The 25,811-nt window shown below is 41.0% G+C and overlaps 1 protein-coding gene across 1 annotated transcript in view; it reads left to right on the forward strand.

The window, feature by feature from the left end:
• Positions 1-25,811, forward strand: part of LARGE1 (LARGE xylosyl- and glucuronyltransferase 1) — a 351,225-nt gene that overhangs the window by 131,204 nt on the left and 194,210 nt on the right. Inside the window, exons 3-4 of the mRNA XM_077339666.1 lie at positions 5,399-5,700; positions 12,571-12,653. Of these exons, the coding sequence (XP_077195781.1) occupies positions 5,399-5,700; positions 12,571-12,653 (385 nt within the window). The remainder of the gene's footprint in view (positions 1-5,398; positions 5,701-12,570; positions 12,654-25,811) is intronic.

A 25,811-nucleotide genomic window follows, 5' to 3' on the forward strand; every position in this document is an offset into this window, starting at 1 on the left:
TGGACTCTAATCTGGAGGAGCAGGTTTGATTCCCCACACCTCCATGTGAAACACCTCCTGCTCCGTGACCTTGAACCAGTCACAATTCTTTGAGAACTTTCTCAGCCCCACCTATCTCAAAAGGTACCTGTTGTGGGCAGAGGAAGGGAAGGATATTGTAGGCTACTGTGAGATTCCTTAACATAGAGAAAGTTGGGTAATAGAAACCAACTCTTCTTCTTTTCAACTTCATCAGTGGTTTTGATTCACATCTTGTCACTCTTGGTTATGTAATTTGCTTTTATAATGTAAGCATGTTGTAAAGCAGGGGTAGTCAAACTGCGGCCCTCCAGATGTCCATGGACTTCAATTCCCATAAGCCCCTGCCAGCATTTGCTGGCTGGGGCTCATGGGAATTGTAGTCCATGGAAATCTGGAGGGCCGCAGTTTGACTACACCTGTTGTAAAGCATGTGAAACAACCAATATGGTAATGGACTGGATAGATTTATGGTGCGGCCTCCTTTGAAATACTTTGTTCAGTTCTCATCACCATCTCTCAAAAGCAGAATTGGAAAAAGTGCAGAAGGCAGTCAAGATTATTAAGGCTTCCCACAAGGAAACAAGCCAACCAAGGAGGGACATGATGGAGGTTTATAAAACTATGCATGATGTGAAAAGAGAGACAGAGACACTGAGAAAGTTGCCATTCTTCATTGAACACGGGAGTACCCAATGAAACTGATGGACAAAAAATTCAGGACAAGCAAAAGGAAGTACTTCTTTACTCAATGTCATTTAATTGTAGAATTGACTTCCTGTGTACAAAGTAATGGCCACAAGCACAAATTTTTATGAAAAAGGATTAGCAGTTTCATGGATGATAGGTTCATCAGTGGCTACTAGCTATAGCGAAAACCTCCACATCCAAAGGCAGTAAATCACTCAGTACCAGTGCTAGGGTGCAACATCAGAAGAATGCTTTGGTATCTATAACTAACTTGACCACTATGTGAAACTGAATACTGGACTGGATGGACTGCACAGCTATTATTCACAATTTATGTTGTGCGTGAACATGCATGTGTGTGTAAAATATTATTTTATCAACACACAAAACAGAAAATGCATACATTTTTCCAGTAAAAAATTGATATAAAGAAACAGCAAATGGCATGACAATAAAATTCACAGATTAGTTGAAGTGCAAAGGGGATTTTCAAGCAGAGACAGCAGGAGTGAAAGATTCAAATGAAATACCCGTATTTCAGTATTAACTATTTTATGTGCAACATCAGGCCTTATACACACTAGCTTACACAAGCTTATCTATAGGAAGATTGGAATCTAACTTTAAAATAGGAAGGATTTTCATAAGAGGCTTATAACTTCCTGTTTGCTTTGTTATGGATTTGTAGTAGCATGGTACCAGATTTCTGACCCCAGAGAGAAGTAGTTAGTTTGCAGTGTCATTACCCAAATCCCTCCCTCAAAATTTTCAATTATGGGAAGAACAGCTAATGTTTCCATCATAGACTACCAGTATTGAATACAGCTTGTTTAGTAAAATTCAAGAAGAATATTTGGAGTGTGGAAAGGTGAAGGGTAACATTCCTGATAACAGAAGATTCATCTTCCATGGTATTCCATGGCTTGCTCTATGACCACTGTGTTTCTCAAATCTTTTGCCTTCCACTCACTGCCCCTATCACCAGCTGTATGTTCAGTAAGTGAACAGTTGTGGATCCTAGTGTGCATTTAAGGTGCATGTATGCAAGGTCTTGTGGGTGGGGGTATCCATTTAAGTAACCCATTAGAAGAGGAGCAGGACCTATCTAATATTTTCCAAAAAAACAAAGCTGTGAATCGTAATTAAAATAATGCTGCAGCTTCTCTTGAGCTAATGAGTGGTTGGACATTGTCATTAGAGGACTAGTTACCATGTAGATCCAATAAGTCATGCTTTCAATGACATCCTTACCTTCACATTGCTCCCTTCCTTTTGCCTTCCTTGTCTCACATTTTACAGGGGCAGGGACCATAAAGCATCCATTGATGGCAACATATAAATAATAGTCTACCGTAGATCTTGTGTACATTATCGTTTCTCAAACTAGAGAACTTCCTTAATTGCTTTGTTGCAGTGGGGCTTGACATTGGAGCAGCCAGAAATACTCATTGGCTAGCCAGTGCAATGCATGCTGAAATGACATCCTGTGTTTAATCTAATTTGTAGTGGAAGCAAAAGACCTTCATATGATCTGGCATGTCATTGTTGCTACCAGTGCTTTAAGTTTTGATTAAGACTACTTTGGAAGACCTGAACTTGCATTTGTGGATGTTATACCACGGCATCAGTTTTTACAGTGAAGGAATTCAACTGGGCTCTTACTATTCCTTCCTCCCTTACATTTGCAAGTGTTTTCAGAGGTTTACATCTATCAGAGAGAGAAAGAGGATTGCCTTGTTTACAGTGCAGACATCTGGAGAAAATTGCTCCGCTTCATTCAACAGTTCTATAGGCTGCTGTCAAAACAGCTCATCAGGCTGCATTCTCTAATTCCAGCTGTTGTTATTTCGGAGCAACTTATAAACTTCCAGAAGGACATGGGGATATACAATTTTTCAGCGGGTGTGGGAACGAAGGTCTTAGCAAGCCCTGTGATCAGTGCATGGAGACACAGGCATTAAAGCAGGGGTAGTCAACCTGTGGTCCTCCAGATGTTCATGGACTACAATTCCCATGAGCCCCTGCCAGCAAACGCTGCATTAATGGATCAAATGGTTAGCAAAAAGCAGCCTCTCTTGAGCCACTGACACTTATGTGAGTAACTTGGAGCCAGGAATCCATAGGTGGTGGGATTGGCGGCCAACAAAATCTGAAAGGATGAGTCTGTGTTCCCAAATAGAGCATTTTTCTTCAACTCAACCCATTTTCCTATTGTAAGTGCTGTATGTGACCTTTTGACGCTTGTTATGAGTTGTGCATAAAATATTCAAATGGAAAAGTTACAGGCAGAGATTCAGGAAGGTGCAGTGTTTAGAGTGCGGGACTAGGACTGCAGAGATCCAGTTCAAATCCCCACAGTCATGAAATTTAGTGAAGGACCCTGAATCAGTCTTTCTTTCTCAACTCAACCTATTTCATGAGTTGGAGGATAACCCCTATATGACACAGAGAACTTCTTTGGGAGATGTGTGGGACTGATCTGATAAACATATACATGCCTATGGTTTTTTATAACACACCTTGAGCCATTGTCTCCTCCTCCATTTCAGTACCTCCCAGTGATGGAAAGACTGGATGTGGCCAGCCATCGAGTGGCTGATCAATGGCAATTCCTGGCTCTTCCATGACACGTTCCACCAACAGGGCCCAAGGCATCCGGGGTGGGAGGGGCTGCCCACTCAAACTGTTGGATTGCCCGATAGCAGTATAGAAGAGGGGGAAGGTTAATATAAGAGATATGCTTTGTATTCCCTTGTGAAACATTTGTGCTGATGATATTGCTCTGTTTAATGTGCTTGCACACACAACATGGGCATAGTTCTCCTTTGTGAACAGACTGGACAATAGCACACCTGCACCAGGCAATGGCAATACCTTCCTCTGGGTATATTTCATCTAATTACACATCTGGGCTAGTTGCTTATGGGTCTCTAAAGTAATGATAGTTGGTCCCTTGCATGCTGTATTGATTATGAGAATTGCTTGGTACACATGGTGTGGCTCCTGAAGCCTTCTCATGCCATGATCAGATGAAAGAGTAGTACAGGGAATGGAATATGCCTATATCTATTACATGCCATTTTATAGCAGATTCCCTCCCTCCTTAGTGTAGTTGTTAAGAGCAGCAGCCTCTAATCTGGAGAGCCGGGTTTGATTCCCCACTCCTTCAATGCAGCCAGCAGGGTGACCTTGGAGTAGTTATAGTGCTGTTAGAGCTGTTCTCACAGATCAGTTCTGTCAGAGCTCTCTCAGCCCCACCTACTGCACAGTGTGTTTATTGTTGGGGGAGGAAGGGTGATTATAAACCACTGAGACACCTTCAGTTAGTGAAAACTGTAAAAAACCAACTCTTCTCCATAAAATATTTATAGCAAGAGCAGTGTTTGACTGAGGACTTATTTGAACACCTGGCAGAGCTTTTCACTGCTCCTTTAGCTGCCTCCATTATGAAATTTAAATAGTTGAAAAAGACAGCATCCCACTACTATAGATGCTTCTTACTTAACTGGTATAAATTATACCTAATCACAGTTCAACAGAACATATTATTCCATGTTTTCTGAAAGTTTAGTGGGGTCCAAAAGCAGAACTTCTCTAGGCTATTTCTCAGTTTGCTTCTTCCCCCCAGCTGTGGTATTACTTCCTCTCTTCTGGAAAATGAGTAGAATGCTATGGGTGTTCAAGTATAAGCATCCGTCCTTGCTTTCATCCTCAGACTCTTTAATTTTGGAATACAGAGAACTAAAGGAATAGCGAAGATCTCTCCAGATGGAAGTTTTCTAAAATTTAACACTGTGGACTCTTCTTAGAATCTGTGTAGGAAGGATTAAGATGATGAGTTTGCAAAATGTAGGAATTCAGCCTAAATAAATCAATTTCAAGCCAGATGTCAAGGGGGCAGATGAGAATTATATTTGGCAACTCTCACCATCACCTATGAAGGCTAGGTGAACCAGCATTCCCTCACAGCTTAACCTGCTTCCCAAGATTGTTGTGAAGGTAAAATGGAGAATAATGAACAGCTTTTTAGATTGAAGGGAGGATTAAAAAGTATGAAAGAAATCTGCATGCTGGAGCTAGATAGAAATGGTTGTTTTCATTGAGGCATCACTTCCAGAGAAAGTCATATACCAGGGGATTCAACAGAGGCATCACATCAAAATCACAAGATGTATAGTCCTGCTATATACTGTGTTGGTCAGATCGCACCTGGAGTACTGTGTGCAGTTCTGGAGGCCTCACTTCAAAAAGGATGTGGATAAAATTGAGAGGGTGCAGAGAAGAGTGACGAGGACTATCTTAGGCCTGGGGATCAGGCCCTAGGAGGAAAGGATGAGGGACTTGGGATTGTTCAGCCTGGAGAACAGGAGGTTGAGAGGAGACATGATTGCTGCCTTTAAAGGAGAACTTGAAAGTTTGTCACTTAGAGGAGGGCAGGGGATAGTTCCTGTTAGCAGTGGAGGATAGGACCTGCAATAATGGATTTAAGCTACATGTAGAATGATACCAACTAGATATCAGGAAAAAAAGTTTCACGGTCAGAGTACTTCAGCCGTGGAAGAGGCAGGAGACAAAAGCATCATGAGCATGTTTTGGAAGCTAATCGAGGGGAAAGTTTCTCTTTGCTTACCTGGAGCATACGTTTTAAACTGAGCCAGTAAATCCCTGTTGTTTTCCATCCTCTCCACAGATGGAAAGCCAGTGTCACTGTCTCCAATTGAATCTCAGCCCCACAGCCCTCGCTACACAGCCACCAGTCAACGAGAACGAGAGAGCCTGGAAGTACGCATGCGGGAAGTGGAAGAGGAAAACCGGGCACTTCGCAAACAGCTCAGTCTGGTGCAGAGCCGGAGCTTGTCCCATCGCCGTGGGAATCACTCAAAAACTTATTCCATGGAGGAGGGGACTGGTGACAGTGAGAGCCTGCGGGCTGGCATTGTGGCAGGGAACAGCTCAGAGTGTGGTCAGCAGCCGGCCGTGGAGAAGTGCGAGGTAAGCAAATGATCTCCCCACTCAAAGCCACTCTTCTGGAAGTGCATTTGGTCCTGGGTGGTCTTCAGTCCCTACCCCAACAACTTGCCAGATGTAATCAGCCTGCTGTTTGGGGGTCGTCTCAGCTTCTTTTAGGGCATGAGAGAGAGAGGACATTTTTGTGGATGCCAGTCAGATAGAGAAGGAACTGTAGGCAATTGGGGGCATCCACAGAGATGCCATATTAAGGACTTTGGCAAGCTGCCTTTTTGGCAGCCTTCAACTTTGGCTATGTGGGGAATCTTTGCCAGCTCCTAGTACATAAGGTGGATGGAAGAAACACCATAGCCTTTCTGCTTCCAAAGCAGACCCTAATGCAGTGTTTTTTGTGATAGAAACAATTTGGGAATTTTGTGATATGGAAATTGGAAGATGTACAGATTCTATAGTAGTTGGGTTTAAAAAAGATGAGAATGCTTTTAAGAACAGCTAGGAGACAAATGTATTATTAAGGGAAATATGACATTTTACAAAGTAGGTCGAGAGAAGCTGCAGTGAGTGTAGGAAGATGACAGCATTCAAGGACAACTGCAAACTAAAATGTTATGAAGTTTTATAAGGCAGCTGTTGGACATACACTTTGTATTGCCTAAAGTTCTGAACAGAAGATTGTTGAAGCTGGACTGCTGATTACTTAAATATTCAGAAGTGCCCTCTGATGTGGGTACCCCATTCAGCCCTTATCCTCAGCACCTGCCAAGCAAGACCATCTACTTTTTATAGGGCTGCTGGCAGAAGTTAATAAAATATGAAAAATAGTTTGCATGATTCAAATGCTGGTTCTCACCTTTGAAAACCCTAAATCAGGGCTAGTCAAAGTGTGGCCCTCCAGATGTCCACGGACTACAATTCCCATAAGCCCCTGCCAGCGAATGCCGGCAGGGGCTCATGGGAATTGTAGTCTGTGGACATCTGGAGGGCCGCACTTTGACTATCCCTGCCCTAAATGGCTCAGTGCTGGGGGACTTGAAGGGCCGCTTCCTCCCACATTGTCCAACCCGCTATTGACGGAAATAGGCTTGTGTCCGGAATAGTGGATGAGGAAATTAGCGATTCTAGATGCTAAATAAGAGCTACCTCACAAGCACTTATCTCTGTGCTTTCTCACCTTCAGATGTGAGCCTGGGATTTCTCAGTAATGAGGCCTCAGTTATAGAATGTAGCTTCCTTGAGACATGCCTGGACACCTGCATTTCTTTCTTTTTGGATGCCTGGCCAAAACATTTCTGTTCACACAGGATTTAATGAAGAGGTTGCTATTCTTCTTACACTATTTTATTCTGGGAACTGTTATTTTAAACTATCAGTGCTCCGTTGTATGTGTTTTATGCTGGGCTGGGTTTTAATTAATCTCTGTTAATTAAAAAAATCAATATTTTGCAAGCCTCCCTCATAGAGGTTCCTAGGGTGGCAATGTAAAAATTTTCTTAAATAAATAAATAAGGTATGCAAGTGGCAATTATAATATTGACAGTAATATATTATGACAGTCTATTATACTTGCCCCTAATTCCCGTGTCTTGTTTCTTCCGTCTAATTTTGAGATCTATCCATACACAGCTACCCCTCTTCTTTTCATACAGCCAAATACTCCAGAACTTCTCAGACTTCACTGACTCTAGCTGGCGACTTGAATTCCATGACTACCAATAGTCACAAAATGTGGCCACTCCTGTAAAGATGTACAGCTCAAAATATGTCAGTGATTTCCCCACAGTAGTTATAAAGTATATCTGATGCCTTTGCTTTCTTTGCTTCAAGATGTACATGTCATTGTCACCCATTCTCTTTTGTAGATCATAGTCCTTTAATTATTTTTTTTTAAAAAAATCCAAAAACAAAACAGAAGAAGGTGTCAAGAAAGTTGTGTTTTCTGGTAGCACTTAGTAGAAGAAGCCAAGGCTAAGTCAATAAATAATGGAATCAGCAAGCTCTGAAAATAGCTGTAGGCAGCCATTGGGAAGATTATTTCCTAATTTCACAACATGGGCTGGAACAGCTGGCCAGCATAGGGTTATTGTTGTTTTTTTCCTACCAAAAGAAAACAACTGCAACCTGGCAAAAAAAACCAAACCAAAACACCACCACATGGGGAAAAACATCTTGACAATTTTGGATCTGACCATGTATGTTTCTGATTATTTTGTTTTTGTGCTAGAAAAAACAAAGTTCCTTGGAGTAAGGTAAGGGTATCCCCTGTGCAAGCACCGAGTCATGTCTGACCCTTGGGGTGACGCCCTCTAGCGTTTTCATGGCAGACTCAATACGGGGTGGTTTGCCAGTGCCTTCCCCAGTCGTTACCATTTACCCCCCAGCAAGCTGGGTACTCATATTACCGACCTTGGAAGGATGGAATGCTGAGTCAATCTTGAGCCGGCTGCTGGGATTGAACTCCCAGCCTTATGGGCAAAGCTTTCAGAGAGCTGCCTTACCACTCTGCGCCACAAGAGGCTCCTTGGACTATGTCCTGACATTAACAACCCAGAGTTAGATCGGAACAGGATCCTGAGTGGACCTGCTTAAGATTGTTCTCTTCCTAGGATATACTTATCAAGATAATAGTTATGTTCTATAAAGCAAATATTCTATTTTCAATTTTTTTAATGTATTATGTACTGTAGATCTTTGAGGCATTGGTTGCCTTCCTACTTACATCTTTATTTTAAGAGTTTGACTGGAAACCTAGCAGAGATAGAGAGGGTAACTACCTGTGCTGTGTTAGACGTGTAGGCTACCTCATATAAAATAGTTCTAGGAAGCTGCTACTTCCTTGCCAGAGTTATCAATTACCTGTGTTAACAAATGCAAATCCAAATTGACATTTTTTCTTACAGCAGTTGGGAAGCTAGCTAGTAAGCCAGACAATGAAAAATGCATATCCACCTATGTTCTCAGAATAAAGGTAAAGGTAAAGATATCCCCTGTGCAAGCACTGAGTTTTGTCTGACCCTTGGGGTGATGCCCTCCAGCGTTTTCATGGCAGACTCAATACGGGGTGGTTTGCCAATGCCTTCCCCAGTCATTACCGTTTTACCCCCCAGCAAGCTGGGTACTCATTTTACCGACCTTGGAAGGATGGAGGGCTGAGTCAACCTTGAGCCAGCTGCTGGGATTGAACTCCCAGCCTCATGGTCAGAGTTTCAGACAGCATGTCGACTGCCTTACCACCCTGCGTCACAGGAGGCTCTGTTCTCAGAATACCAGTGGTGAAAAGAAGTAAACATTATGGAATAACACCTAGATTCCGTTCAAGGTAGCAGCCCCATGTCTTTCTCCTCTCCACTGTAATTATAATTAGCCTGGAGTGCATTTGAAGCTATACAGTTGAAGTTACAAAACAGTTTTTTTTAAAAAATAACAATAATACATGTTCCCCCTTTTGTTCTAAATCTGATTTTCTGTCTCTCCGATTTATGTGAGAGAAAAAAACCCACCAAAATATTTTCTTCTCTAACTGGAGGAATATTCTATAATTAAATAAGCTCCAGCCAACTTGCCACATTCTAATGCTGAGGTTTGTCTAGCTGAATTTTTAAAGACCAGTTTAGGATAAAAGGAATAGCTGCTGAAGGGAGGGGACTAGATTAGATGGTTTTCCGGATCCTGATGGTTTCCACCCATACATTTATTTGCTCAATGGGGATTAGCACTATGCCTCAGGCAATGGTTATGTAAAATGTGAAACTTTCCTGCCCTTGCATTACATTTATCTTAACTACACATTATTGTGATGATGACTCTCATTTTCTAATTTTAAGGATTCACCTAGTAATTCTGTAACAGAATGTTAGCTTAATTGAAACATCCCTATTATCAGATTTGCCTTCAGGGATCCCATCATTTATCCTATTACTGGAAATGCCAGTTATATGTTTACTTGAGAGGCCTGCATTCCCTCATCCCATGCCATGATCTGTTTTCCTTAGGCAGAGATTATTTGAATTTCTTTGTTATTTTTGTTGAGAGGTGGGGGTGTCAGCAGCAAGCATAAGGACACAGGAGAGGTTTATTACAGATAAAGAAGGTTTAGGAAAAGATTCTGTACTGGGCATAGGTTTGCCTGCTATGGTGGGGGATCTCCCATGCTTCCTACCACCACTCCTTTAAGATGCAGGAGAAGCATTAACAAAAATCGTCACCCAGAAGTCACATCACATAATTGGATTCCTAGAGTTTCCAAAGAAGTGATGATAGTGCCACCCATGTCCCAGTTCCCAGATCACCATTGGAGGGCAATCCTAACTGGTCAGGCAGGAAAATCAACCCTGCTTTATTGACTATAGTTGGTTGAAATTGATAAAAGTTCTGAGTTATCATTTTTGAGAGGGATTATCAGTCAAGATGGGAGTTGTATCTTGGGGATAGAGCGCACAGTTAACATTCAGAACATTCCAAATTCAATTCCTACATAAAGGGTCATTTGTAGCAGGTATTGAGAAGGGCAGACTCTGAGACCCTGCAGAGCCACTGCTGAGACTATTGAACTGCTCTAAATTGCTTTATGGTTGACTACGTGTAATGGAGCTTCATATGTTGAGTTAATGCTTTTGGAAGTGATTCTGGTACAAACTAGTACAAGTGAAGTAGGAGATGCTGAAGCCAGATGGAGTCTTTAAATGACAACACATTTCTGGTTGCTGTATCTCAAAAGGATACTGTGAAAGATACAACGGAGGGCAACGAGGATTAGGGGATTGAAACATCTTATTAGGTAATGCAGGAAAGGCTGGGACTTTTCATTCTAGACAAAAGATGGCCAAGAGGAGACATGCTAGAAGTTTACAAAATTACACATATGGTGGAGAAAATGGATAGCAGAAGTTCCTCCCTCTCTTCTTTGTCCTGTAACACTAGAACTTGGGGACACCTAGTTAAATTCTTTAGGTTCAGGAAAGACAAAATAACAACTAAATATTGGAATTTACTGCTGGTATAAGTAGTGATGGTTACAAGCATAGATGGCTTTAGAGGGGGGTTAGAAAGATCTGTCAAAGGTTGGTACATGGTGACCGAAGGAAGCCTCCCCATCCAAAGGCATGAAACTTGAATATTAATACTGGGAATCACAGCAGGGGAGGGCCCCAAACTCTATATCCTGTTGATTTGGCCTTCCAGGACAACTGGTTGGCTGCTGTGTAAAATAGTACGTTGGACTAGATGGCCAACTGGTTTGATCAAGCAGCCTTTACTTACATTGTTACGTTCTTTTGGAGGATAGTTGTATCTCTTCCATGTTACAAAGGCAATATCTCTGAATGCCAGATGTTGTGGGCATTTATTGGGGAAAATGCTCTTGCCTTCTTCCCATGCTTTTGTGCTTCTTCAGACCTTTGGGTGGCCATGAGTAGGAACAGAATACTGTATTAAATGAATCTCTGCAATGATCTAAGTGAAAGCTTCTTGTATCTTTAAGGTCAGTGAGATTTGTCTGCAGTTTACACAGGTCTCAGAGTAACTTACAGGCCTGTGAGAAAGCACTTAAAAGTAGCCGCAACAGAAGTATTTTCTGTGTTTTCCTTTCTAGCCCTTTGAGGGTATATCTGGATAGGATTATTTGCTAACTTGTTGACTTCAGAGTCATGGAACACTACAATACGTTATTTAGGGAAGCTAAATTGAAGCAATTGGAGGAAAGTAAACAATTTAAAATTTAAAGAAAGATTTCAATGTCATCCACAGGATGTGTGTTGAGGAACAAATTAGGAATTCTTTTGGCTCCTCTTTCTGTGTGTGGCTAAGAAATAGGAGGCCTTGGGCTCAAAATTAAACTCTGTTTTGCCTGCAGTGTCATTTTGTGTTGAACAGTATGAAACAAGAAGATTAAGCTTGTTCTCTTGCCTAAAAATCAGGTTATTCAGTTCTCAGCCAGTGTTTCTTTAATCAAGGTTGCAGTCTCTCAAAGGTCTTTTTCTTACTTAAGAACATCCATCAGGATATCATGTCTTCTTGTTGGACAATTTCAAAGGTATGGGTATGCCTATGCACACTCAGATGCACGTAGAAAGAGCTATTACTGAAAGTTTCAGATCCCTTCCTGACTTAGGTATTTTATTAGCATGATACTCTCTACAGAGAGCCAGTTTGGTGTAGTGGTTAAGAGTGCAGACTTCTAATCTGGCAAGGCGGATTCGATTTTGCACTCCCCCACATGCAGCCAGCTGGGTGACCTTGGGCTTGCCACAGCACTGATAAAGCTGTTCTGACTGAGCAGTAATAACAGGGCTCTCTCAGCCTCAACCACCTCACAGGGTGTCTGTTGTGGGGAGAGAAATGGAAGCCGCTTTAAGACTCCTTCGGGTAGAGGAAAGCGGCATATAAGAACCAAGTCTTCTTATTCTTCTTCAGATGACATTTGGAGCCTGTTTTGTTTGGGTTTTTTTGGCTTCCCAGGAGGGCAACCCTCCCCTGCTTCTTAGTGGACCGTAAAAATAGCCACCTTATAGATACTCATGACCCTTTCTGGAAGAGTCACCTTCCATACATAAACTTTCATTGGTTCAATTTTATTAAACTTGGAGAGTACCAGGTTGTTTGCTTCTGGTCTCGTGCTGGATTGCTGTCACAAACACTGAGATCTACTGTTCCTATTCAGTTAATTTAAGAATAGTCCATGTAACATGCAGTAATGGTTTCCAGTAGGTATAGCAATGGTTTCCGATGGAGCATGACATTACAGTATTAGAATATATTTAACGAACCTGACAACATGCCCCTTATTAATAATAAATAATAGAATTGTCATTTTCCCCCTGCATAACAAATTATAATACCTCCAAATGGTATTGCTCTTTCTTCCTGTGTTTTTATTTATTGTCTCTTTATTTTCTCTAGACAATCCATGTCGCCATTGTTTGTGCTGGGTACAATGCCAGTCGGGATGTTGTCACACTCGTCAAATCAGTCCTGTTTCATAGGTAATGCCTTTCCCCCTTGTTGCATGTTCCTTGTAAAATGATGAAATATGTGCCTGTTCTTTCTATACACAGTATGTGGGTGAACGATATTCTTACAAACCTATCTAAAATTTCTTCATGCACATGGAACACCTCTGGAACTCCATTGATTTTGCCATTGTTTGTAGAGGTAGTAAACACTTTGTACCATATGACCAGTGCAGGTGTGGAACATTGTGGTAATGCTCAGCAGATGTGTCATATGACTGCTGACTTTTGTGACAAACCCCTTATTTTTAAAGCAGGAGGGAGCTTGCTAGGCCATCATAAAGTGCATGGGTCAGGAACATGAAGTAGTTGCAGAGCCCCGACCTACTGAGTAGCCATTTTTGTTAGTTTTTAGAAGGACCTGCTGCTAATATCCATGCGCAGAGGACAAGCACATCACACCTGTTTCCTCTACCCAAGTAAGATCTTGTTTGTCCTCCTCACACACCCAACACTCAGTACTCATCCTTGCCAGTTGGACCTCTGATGCTCCCTACATGTGCTTGTCTTGACTCATAGAGTGCTCTCTCCCCCCCAAGAAAGCTTATCATGCACATACAGGGACAGCCAAGTATGAATGAAGAACACAGGCAAGCTTACCCACAACACTGGTGGGAGAGGGTGGGCAAACTTGACATGGGGAGAGAGAAGTCAAGGGAGATCATTTGTAGAGAAGGTAACTTGCCTCTGCTGATTAGTTTCTCACTGTAGCACATTCCTGGTTCATGGCTAGTGCTTCTTATCTCCAGCTCTCTGGATTTGCTGCCTCTGGTCCTGGACTTGACTAATGCCATAACATTGCCTCTTCCTGCCATGTGAATCTGATATCATGTGACTTCTTATGATATGTCTGCAGATCTATATGTCTCTTGCTGCTCTGCTACCTGGGAGTCATTTAAATGGTGGAAGGCTGGTGCATTAGTTTTCTCTTTGCTGCTCTAAATCAATACCATAACCCATTATGAATGGGAGGGATGAGCCAGCCAGTGATCACACATCAGTGGGGCAAATCCCCTCAGACATACGTACCCATCAGTTTGGCCCCCTCCTAGCCCCAGCCCGCTTTAGGGCCTCTGATGCCATGTGTTAAGGGAATACTGATTTTTTAGCATTCCCTTTCTTAACGTGGGTACCATTGGTGCCAATGCCGGTCCAGACCCATGCATACAGGGAAAAGCTGGCCATCTAGGCCCTGCTCCTCCCCCACCTACGGTGTCTCAGTAAGGACACAAAATACCATGTTTGGCTTTGTGGCATCACAGAGCCAAACGGGGCATTTGTTGAACCCCACCATGGTAAGATAGCATTGCCACCCTATCCCAGCCTCATGCAGGGACACCCCCTCCACCTCACACACACAGACACACACCGCTGCAGCACAGCCCAGTGGAAACTGTCTGCCCTGGAGTTCTGCGTGTACGCGGGAAATGGCACGGCATCCTGCTCCACTGCATGGAATTGGCGGCGGCTCAGCGTGGCTGCTGTCGTGCATAACTGGTCCCTGATATCAATTAGTTTGGCTTGGCTTTTTACATAATTTTTTTTTTGTTCTTATTCCGCCATAATATACAATTTAAGTCGCCTTGTATTATTATATTCATGGTGTGTGTTGAAGTGGCTATTCACACACATTCTTAGTTTTCATTTCAGATTCATCCTCATTGGCCAATTTTGAGACCAATTGGATATCTCTTCTTCAGCTGGTCTCTTTTAGTAGAGACAGTCCCAAATATTTGGGTGTTCTGCCTTCTTGTACTTTTCCACTGTTTACAGGGAAACCATACAAAATGAGGATTACTGACATATTCTCTACAGTTTTTGAGTTTATCATAGAACAGAGTGGCAGAAGGATCTCTTGAGCCTAAGCCATTAAGGGCTTTCTAAAACAACATCAACTCCTTGAATTGTGCAAAAATGACAGTAGGGATTAGTACTGATAATGGAGGAATGTTGTAATGTACTCTCAGGACCTCAAATTCCATCAGGCTGGTCATATTCCACACATGCTGAACCTTCTAAACACTCCTAGAGGCATGCATATACCTAATGAATTGCAGAAGTCTAGTCTCAAAGCTGAAATGGTGTGAAATTTCAGGTTGGAAATACAAGATTAGGATTTTACATTGTATTAAATGGTGCTACAAATATATGTTATAATATTCTTTAAAAGGTTTTTTTTTAAGATCTTGCTTAGATTTTATTTGTTTTCTCCTTATAAAATAATGGTATGTTATTGTTGATGACTGTGGAAGCATCATTGTTGCTAACTTTAAATATGGATTGCCAAATTTTGTAGCTTTTTTCCAGAGCTAAAGATATTACATCCATTTCCTTACGAAGAACAAGCTGACATTATTGCAGCTAGATTTTTCACCTTACTTAAAAGAGTAAAAATTTGTATAATACTGATTAGACAGGCCATGACTTTGAAAGTGCTCTGGTTTTTCTTGGTTCTAGGTTGCTAGGCATAGTTTGAAGTTTTCCTTTTATTGATTTAACTGTAGGAAACAAGAACATTAGTATTAAGTGTACTAAAATTGGTGTTAGTTAAACTTGGCCTTAGTTAGCTTACCTATATAAGCTAAGTCCCTGGCCATCTAAAGGTAAGCTTAAAATGTTTTTACCATGAACAACATAAGAGAAATGTTAAATGTGACAGTTGGACTACTTTTTCTACATAAGGTAAGATCAAATCAATTATTTTTTTACAAATCATTATGCTTAACATAAGCTTTATTTCTTTGTTTCCCTTTTGGATATAATTGGCATGTTCACACATCAGAAAATGTCACAAGTGACTCTTCTCTATAAAAAGTCAGTGCTTTGGTCTTCTTAAGTGGCTATAGAATGAAAGGTCAATGTTACCTGATCAAAAACACAATCACTTAACCTGGCACCTCCTCTGCACACAGCACAACGCTTGTCTGGGAAACAGTAATTAAGGTGACAGGAAAGAAAGGACATTTCATTTACTGGGAACCAAATGCTGCAAAATCAAACACAGATGTAGATCTTTTCTATGCTCTCTTAAACAGTTAGATGAAACAGTTGTACTTGAAAATGATTGGCTCAGAGGGTTGACTTAAATTATCATTTTAACTTTGACTTTTAAGTGAAGATTGGTTCGGAGGGGCCTTATCCTCCCCTTGACTGGGGTATAGCAAGCACTGAGATACTGTATAATTTTCTTAGTGAGCTGGAAAAACTGAATTACTGGTGTGTTGAAGTAGCTGGAATGGCCCATGCAATCATGTGAATCAAGTAAAAGATTATAAAAGTTTACCTGCTTGCTGGTATGCTCTTAATTATGTACTTGGCTTTCGATTTCTATATATACTAAAAAAAATTTAATGGAAAAATGGATGTACTTGCAAATTTCTTGCTCAGATTTTTTCTGACAAGATGGATTTCCTGATAATTTATAACTACACATGACAATTTAGTGGCACAATGCTAGCAGTGAAAGAAACTGGAAAGATAATGCTATATAAAAAATATACAAGTTGAAAGGGAAAAAACTCAACCATTTATAGCTTGACTCAATTCAGATGATGCACCAAACCATGGTTTAAATGAACTAACTGCAATTAAGTAGTGATTTGTACTAATATGGTCCACTCAGCTGTAGTTAGTGTGCCTCAAACAGTGATCTAGAAACTGTGTTTTCTTATGGTGAACAAATGCAGGTATCCTGTCTTCTTGTATGGTGATACCCTCATTGCAGTCTGAGATTCCTGCAACAGAGTAAGCTTATTCTCCTCTTCCTCCTACCTTCCATTTGTATGTAGGGAGACAACAACTTGAAAGGCTGTTTTGAATAGCACAGAATAAATGCTAAATGCTCCATGCTGTACCATGCTAAATGATGCTGTACCAATGGCCCAATGACCAGAGGGAGTCCCTCATGTGTCCTCTCTCCCACACAGACTCAACACTTGTTATTACGCCCCAGTTGTCGTGGGAAGTGATGCCACCCCATCACCCAATGGTGATTTTTTTTCTTCTATCCCCAGCAGGCATATGGTCACTCTATTTGAAGTGTATTAAAAGAAGGGAAGAAAAGTGTGTGTTCACATTTGCAAATGCACCAGCAATCCTCTAGGCCTGTTCACCCATTAGCAACTACTATTGCCACTAGCCTAAATCAAACAACAACTGCAGGGTGAGAGGAAAATAGTCATTTGTGTTCACCTATATCCAGAGAGGGTATTGTCTTTAGAATCTCAATTTTATATAGAAGCAGCATTTTATTATTCAGAATCTGGAAGACATGCAAAACTTTATGTTTTGCTTTGCTGTTTCTCCAATTTTAGAGAATACAAGTGCCTGGTAGGTGCACTGGCCTTTTGTTTTTGTTTTTTGTTTTTTGCCAAGTCCAGTTAAATGCTTTGAAACTGCAGTTGACGTCTCAGTTGAAGAAGAGGTCTCTAGATCTGCAAATGCACGTACTGAATCTATAGAAAGCCTGAAAATCTTCAAGCCAATTTGACACCAATTGTTCAGGTGAAATAGGATTGCACTTGGGCAGCGGCAAGCCCAATAATGGGCAGTGCTGCATAGATGGAAAGTTGAGCAGTCATTCATCAGTCCAACTTCTGAATTGCTGTGTTATGCCAGGCCCATGTTTTAAGTTTCTAATGCAGGGACTTTCACAATGCAAGTTAGGCTAGAGCCATTGCCAGTAATGCTCAAGATAGTTTCTGACAGCATAATATCAGCCTGTCTTCTTAAAATGAACTGTCAGTATGGCTGTCTGGCCCTATGACACAGTTCACACCATGATTTGTCACTGGAGGAGAGATCCTTTCTTCCACTGCCTCACCTGAAGCATCTGTAACCGCTCTGCGGGAGCGGTATAAATAAAACAGTAAGGGCCCTTAGGGTGGGCCCTGTCCGGGATGGGGAAGGGTACCCATTGGCCCCTTTCCCCCAACTGACAAGCAGAGTGCCCAATCGTGAGGCGCTTCATGCCTCACGATTGGGCCCTCCGCTTGTCAGTCCGGTCCCAAGGTGCCAATCGGCCCCTTGCCCCAGGATGGTCCTGTTGGGAGCCGCGAAGCACCTCCCAACCCACACAACTCCCCACGTGCTCCACCTTCACCCCACAGCGGCCATTCCTGTGTTGGGCGCCGAGAGGTGAGGTAGGCCACTGCCCCGCGAAGCTGGCCTGTGAAGCTGACCATGGCCGCGAAGCAGGGGAGCTGGGCCAGGAGGGGGCAGGGAGAGGCTGGGAGGGGGGCAGTCTGCTTCGCAGCCGGGGAAAAAGCTGGGCTGGCCCAGCTCATTCCCCGGCCGCGGAACAGGCAAGCTTGCCAGGGACAGGCTGGTTGGGGAGGGGGGCTGTCTATTTCGCGGGCGGGGAAAGAGCTCTTTTCCCGCCCACAAAACAGGCAAGCTGGCCTGGCAGGGGGCGTGAAGAGCCTCCTAGTGCCCACTGTATTTCAAGTACAGTGGGCTTAACTCCTAGTAACTAATAAATGAATAAATTTCTTCTTTCATGACTGTTGTTATTTCTGAATCACAAACTGTAGATTATTCCAAGCTCTGTTTTATTAAAAGTTTGTAGGGGAGATCAGTCTGTGCTTTGTATATAGGCACATAAATATAGTTGGCTGTAAAAATGGACATGGTTGGTTTTTGAGTTATCCTTGGAAGAGTGAAGAAGTTGTATGTGTGTTTGTGTGCATACCTCCTTGAGCTTGAAGATCTGCCTATCTTATTGAACAAACTGTGTTTTGACATTACGATGCGTGCCTACATATATGCTCATCATATCCTATATGTGCAGATGCATTGGATGTGTCTTCAGTGAGTCCATGCAAGTTCGCCTCTGGGTGCAGTGGGATGAGGGCTCTCCTCCTGCCCTTCTCTTACCACTGCAGAAGATACTATTTCATTCTGTGTTACATAATTTACTGCATTGAGTAAATTGCAGATTTTTGCACAGGCTGTCTTCCAACCTTCCTTATACAGTTGCCTTTATAAATATAGAATCATAGAATCATAGAGTTGGAAGGGACCTCATGGGTCATCTAGTCCAACCCCCTGCACTATACAGGACACTCACATCCCTATCGCTCACCCACTGTAACCTGCCACCCCCTTGAACCTTCACATAATCAGATTCTCTGTCAGATGGCTCTCCAGCCTCTGTTTAAAAATTTCCAAGGATGGAGAACCCACCACCTCCCGGGGAAGCCTGTGCCACTGAGAAACCGCTCTAACTGTCAGGAACATCTTCCGGATGTTTAGATGGAATTTCTTTTGAATTAATTTCATCCCATTCATTCTGGTCTGTTCCTTCCGGGGCAAGAGAGAACAATTCTGCTCCATCCTCCATATGGCACCTTTTTAAATACTTGAAGATGGTTATCAGATCCCATCTCAGTTGCCTCCTCTCTAGGCTAAACAGACCAAGCTCCAAATGATATGGATTTTCCTGTTACTTTCCTGTTACTTGCTTATACTTAAACTATAAGGTTGTTAGCCTCCAGATTGTAGTTAGTTACAACTGATCTCCAAGCAAGAGAGATCAGTTTACCTGGAGGTAATGGCTGCTTTGGAAAGTAGACTCTGTGGAATTATACCTCATTGAAGTCCCTCCCCTACCTAAACACCTTCCTTCTAAGGTTCCATCCTCCCCTGTATCTCCAAGGTATTTCCCAACCCACAGCAACCCAACTTATTAAACTGTGACTTGCAAGCATTGAATCTCATGGTCACAGTAATATCTGATTTCTAAGAAAGATTGCTGGATGAGTTTTCTCTGAAAATCTGAACTGCCTCCACTGCAAATATTGAGTCTGAGTTAGTTGTAGGGCTATGCAAAGGACTTAGAATCATATATTTAGAAGGGGGACCTCCAGGGTCATGTAGTCCAACCCCCTGCAGATGCAGGAAACTCACAACTACTTGCTCACCCACAGTGACCATGCCCAGATGATGCCCCCCGCCCCCCAAATTCAGAATCTCTGACCAGTCTGGCCTGAAAGGAATTTGCCGCCCAACCCTAAAGTGATGATGGACATTTCCCTGGGTATGCAGTGAAAAGGCCACAAGAGCCAAGCACTGACATAATCCCTTCTGTCCACCCATTCACAATCTTTTCTGTGGTGTTAGATCAGTGATAGTGGAATCTGAATTCAGATAAAGATCTAAACAAGCTTCAACAATCATTTGGTGAAATAGTTATTATAGCCCCCTCTGCAGCAGTCAGTGTCACCTTGACCATCTTTTCTTCCCCCTTGGGCTAGGGATGGGGGGTGGGGGAGGTTGAGGAGGTGATTCACCATGTTGTTGCTGTTTTTTGTTTTGTTTTTGTCCATTTTAATGGGTTTTACTGGGGTTTTTATTGGACACATTTGTAATCTAGCACAAGCCGATTTTGGGAGTGGCGTTGAATGAATGAATGAATGAATGAATGAATGAATGAATGAATGAATGAATGAATGAATGAATGAATGATAATAAGAAATTATGATGAATGTTTTTTAAATATATATGGTATTATTATACAATTTAAATTATAGATAAGTGTAATTTTATCATGTTGTTGATTTTATTAAGTTGTAATGTTGATTATTGGAAGCTGCCCCAATCTGGCTTGCCAGGAGAGATGGGGAATGGATGGATATCATCAAGCTAGAAAGTGTATGTCTGTGCTCTGCCTAAAACGTAGTAGTTATTGTGAGTCCACATCAGGTTCTTGAGCAGTAGGCTGTGATTCTTGGGGCTTGTTGTATGTTTCAAAAGCACAACTAAAATACAAATAGGATTTAGAGATCTGATGGGCTATAATATTTCTGATTACATTAACTTTATTTTAACAAGGCATTTTCCCTTTATATTTACATTTTTGGGTGGAATACTCCATCCCAGTAATAAGTGGGAGATGTATATTGTAACAATTTATGGATGGGTTGAAAGGCCACATAGGCATGTGAAACTGCAAAGTATACAGGAAGGCAATTCAGTGCCAAAAATATACAGATGAGCACAGTGATGCTTCAGAGGAACTACAATAAAGCCTGGGGCTCATTAGATCTGATAATTTTTTCCATCTCTCTAGATATTATATTGCTTAAAATAACTAAGTACCCGTGTTATTACCAATTTGCTATTGCTGGGAATAAACATTGTGCTCATCTCTATGCTTTTTTTGGATAGAATTGCCTTTCAGTTCAGGCTCTTTCTGTAACTGTTCTGTTTGGCAAGCATGCTAATTTTCACAGTTCTTTTACACCAGCAGAAGGGGGAAATGCATCTTCTACTCAATAAAAATTAAGTATCAGTTTTGTACAGGAAGGTTTAAATCAGGACTTAACCATTCCTAGCCTCCAGGTTGCCATGGTGCCTAGAAATTTCATTGTGGCACCTGGTGTTGTCATCCATTATTTTATTGTAGCATTTCTCAGTGATCCTTAGGAGAATTACAGACTTACTATTTCATATTAGAATATGTTTTGCTGTATGACGGATATATACGTGGATGAAGTTCTTGTCACTGTTTGTGTTAACTTTCTACTAGTCTTTTCTAGACTTTCTGGATTAGCTCTGATATTCAATATTCTGTTTAAGCAGCACTTTTAAACACAATAATGAAGACATCAGAAATTGTGGAGATATTAGATTATGTTTAGAAGTTTTTTGGTTACCCTATGTTTTGTCATAAATTGAGAAGAAACTGTAAAGAGTTTAGGATTAGGTTTTGTGGCAGAAGTAATTAGAAAACATGGTAGTAAAAATGCAACCCCCTGAAAGCTGGAAAATGTCTGTCTCCTAGAACCATAGAATATTTGTCAAGAACAGAAACATATGAGTTCATAGATTTATTGATGACTTCTTTGTTTTTAATCAATTATTTATTTATTTAATTTATATACTGCCCTCCCAGCGAGCTGGCTTCTTTTATCCCACTGAAATTCTTACACTTATGGAGTTGGACCACTGTGTAGTATTGCAGTGTTACTCCCTCCTTGCCCCCTCTTTTCTCTGCCCTCTTTTAAAGAGAACGCTTTCTTAGCAGTATGCAGGACTTAGAAATAAAGTTAAAGCTATGGCAAGTGCTCCAATTCCAAAACGGCACAGATTTGGCCACACAGGTGAACAGCCATTTTGTATACAATAGTAAACTAAGTAGATGAGATTTCTATATTACTTTTCGTTTATTTTCCAGTTTGTAGTTTTACAAAGCCTCAAGGCAGCTAACAATATTAGCTGTTATAATAAAGCCTGTGCGTGTGTGAAGAGCTATCAAGTCACAACCAACTCACGGCAATACCAGCAAAAGGCTTTCAAGGTGAGATGCAGTGCTGGTATGTCATTGCCTTCCTTTGCAGAGTCTTCCTTCATGACTCACCTCCAAGTACTGACCCTGCTTAGCTTCTATGATCCGATGAGATCAGACTGTACCACGCTGCCTTCTTTCCCCCACCAATACAATGACATTAGTGGAAATTAAATAGCATAAAAACCAATTATGTAGCAGCAGTTAGTATAGTAACAAAACAAGTCAGTCTGGGGTAAAACAGTTTACATTTTCCCAAGCGCTTCCTTCAGCAACTTCCTAAAAACCAAAACAGAGCAATTTTGTGAAGCCTTTTCATCGAGGGAGTTCCATAATGAGGGCATCACCACAGACTGTCTCTCTTTCCTGTGAAAGATCATCATATTTAGTTCAAAGGAAATAGCTTGTACTGAAGGATATTTAATGGACTAGTCAGCTTTGAAAAGGCCAGAAGAGTCTTCTTGAACAGAATGATAGTCAAAACTCTTCCTTTGTACTCACTCAGCATGTTTAAAAATGATAGTCATTTGGTTAGTGAAGTGTGGCAGTAGGAACCTAAGTAACTCAAACCATAATTTATGGTGCCTTGACATCAGTCTTGTCTTTTAAAAGCAAACATTTCCTAAATTCACAGTGATAGTCTTGAACCTTATTTTCTCATTAAAGGAGAATACATCACCTTGCAGGAAAACAGAGGGAGATAATTTTTACCTCATTTGTTCTATATTTTTCTCCTGGATGGAGAAGTAGCTTACAACAAGGGTAGTCAACCGGTAGTCCTCCAGATGTCCATGGACTACAATTCCCATGAGCCCCTGCCAGCAAATGCTGGCAGGGGCTCATGAGAATTGTAGTCCATGAACATCTGGAGGACCACCAGTTGACTACCCCTGGCTTAAAACATTCTCCCTTTCTCCAGTTTACCCTCACAACAGTCCTGTGAGGTGACTTAGGCTGAGATGATATGACTTGTTCAAGGTCACCCAGCAAGCTTCCATGGCACAATGGATTTGAATCACATTCTAGTTTGCCATTCTAACTCTGATGGCTCTCCTATAATGAAATCTTACAAATTTTCTATCCCATTTATAGGTCTGTGGTGCCGGTGACCAAATGCTGGATTGGGACTTGTAAGCATATCTGTCTGAGTCCCATCCTGGCATCTTACAGCTACAGGCTATGGCTTCTTTCCATTTACAGATGCTGAAGATTCAGAAAACTGATACATGACCCTGAAATTATGTATTAAATCATGTGGTGGTTTAGTCAATGTAAATCACGGTTAACTATTGCAGTTCCTATGTATGTTGTTTGAAATTAGCATATGAGCTGTGATAGTATGATGCTTTGCACCTTAGGTTTGCTCTCCCTGATGGACAATTAAAAAGTCAAATTGCTTATTTAATAAGACCCACCATGACTAAGGCATTTAGCTGTACTTCTCATCGACTTGTGTGGATTGCATCCATAATTGTTAATAACTGTCGTCCTGCCTTGCTCTGATTCTTAATTCTTTTTTTCCAGCCAAATTTGCATCATGACCAAAAGCCCTGAAAGAGTTTTTTGTTTTAGAATACAGCTACTTCTTTATTTCCTTGCAGGGTGTTGTAACACAAAACTATAGCTCACAAGATTCCATTTTGTATGTTCTGGGGCATTTATATTAGACACAAATGCCAATAACATCTTAATTTCCCAATTAGCTTTTCAGTTTTCCAGTGGCTAATTTCCTCTGTTAATATTGAATGCACTTCGTATTTTAACTCTCCTGTGGTTTAAAAGTGATGGGAGTCTTTTGTCATTCTTTATCTTAACATTTCTTTCCCTTCCAGATAAGACTAATATGAATTAATTATCTTGAAAGGTTTAGAAAGCAGGACTAAATCTGTGATCTCTCACAACATTTTATCTGTAGGTTTTCTATTTTTGTCTAGCACCTTTAGGATTTTCATTCTTGTAAAAAGAAGTCACCTTGAAATATCCTGTTTCTGGTGCCATATCCAAATAAGAATTAATTTTATTCCAAAGGCAGTGAGGTTTTGTTGTCATTCTTAAACTTGTTTTCATCTGTGGTAATCCAGGAGATGTTTTTAGAAGACACTATATCTGAAGGAATGTTTTTTTTCACATTCTTCCCTGTAGCCTGTTCATTATGCAAAAACATAGGTGGAAATCCCACCTTCCGCATTTGAAGTGGTGGGATTCATGCCACTATTAAATATTTTAGCAATCTTGTACCACTTCCTGGTTCAAATATGTCTGAAAATCTGGTTAGTTATGTCCTAGTGTTTCAGCCTTGCACTTTTAAAAATAAGAAAAATGCCAGGATTCAAATGACTAACACTGGAATGAATGGGGAAATGAAAACTATACACCTGAATTTTAATTATACTGACCCCAAAGATACTGTGGAATTTTGTCTGTTATTATGATATTGCATCTTCTGTGTGAAAAGAATATTTTCACTGGAAGCGCATAGAGGTCAGCTATATCCTAGATGAAAACTTTTGTTACCAACTTACATGTTTAACTTGTTTTTATGTTTTTTATAGAACAGTGAACTTTTCATAGTATTATGTTATTTTTTGTTTTTGTTTTTTCACTTGACAATTGTGTTTTGTTATTTTAAAACATCCTATGTGGATGGAGAGGTCACCTTGACCCCCTCTTGGTGGTTTGCTAAATTGCTGAAATGAAGGTCTCTGTTCCTTGCAAACAGAATTGGGATCATCTTTGGGTCACCTTGTGAATTGTTATCTACTGTTCAATCAAGGTTTGTTTTGTGACTAATCAGACTGTATAAATTTGCAGTGAGAAAATATTTTAGAAGATAAGTTTTTAAAAAGCTATACTGTATTGTTTGAATGCAACTGATGGGTATAAGGCTATGTGAGTTGTTGATAAGTTATTATTTTTAAGCTGTCATAGCTTTAATCATAGGTCTTATAAAAGTTACATTAAGTTGGAAAAATAATGTAGATATTTTGAATGGAATTCAATCCTGATAGGATTATTTTTTGGGGTTGCAGTTCACAGGATGGGGGTTCTTATACATTTTTACAAGCTTACTTTAAAGAAATGTAAGAACTGTGATAATGTTCCGTTTTTTTCCAACTATGGCTATGGATGAGTTGCATTTCTGTGGTTCAGTTTGGTTCAAACTTGCGCCTTCCATTAAAATCCTTGTGGCTCAGTCCCTTGTATGAAAGGTAGGGCTGATTCTCCACAAGGGGGGGAACCACCACAAAACCACTCCAAGAAAACCCAGAGAAACAACAACCAAAAAGCAAAATGAGTATTGAAGGGAGGAAAATCTTTGCAGAATAAAAAAAAGAACACCTGACAGACATGCCCAATGAAAGTCAGGGATTATGCAGAACAAAGAAAATCTGACGAAGTCTAAATGCATGTTAAAATATACCCTTGCATATGTACTATACATGGATTATGTGGATTTAGAAAATATTTGCAAACCTACTAAATTAAGCTCTTGGATGCATAATATGATGAAATTTGCAACATCCAGGATTGATTATTGGCTTAATGACTAGGTTAGCCTCTCTCACAATTCAAAATGCTCCCTTTTGAATAGGATCCTTCTTTGGTGTAAACGGAATGCACTCTGATCTTGCTTTATAATGTATACTAGATATTAAGCCCACTGTGGGCAAAATACAGTGGGCCCTAGCATGATGGTGGAGGGATGGGGCGAAGGAAGGAGGAAAAGGAGAGAGACAGAAACACAGAAAGAAAAGGAGGAAGATAGAGACAGAAGAAGAGGGAGAGAAACAGGTAGCAGAAAGAGGCAGATGGAAGATAGGGAGGAAGGGAGAAAGGGAAAAACA

Source organism: Paroedura picta, chromosome 5 (assembly GCF_049243985.1).
Source record: "Paroedura picta isolate Pp20150507F chromosome 5, Ppicta_v3.0, whole genome shotgun sequence".
In the NCBI taxonomy this organism is placed as follows: domain Eukaryota; kingdom Metazoa; phylum Chordata; class Lepidosauria; order Squamata; family Gekkonidae; genus Paroedura; species Paroedura picta.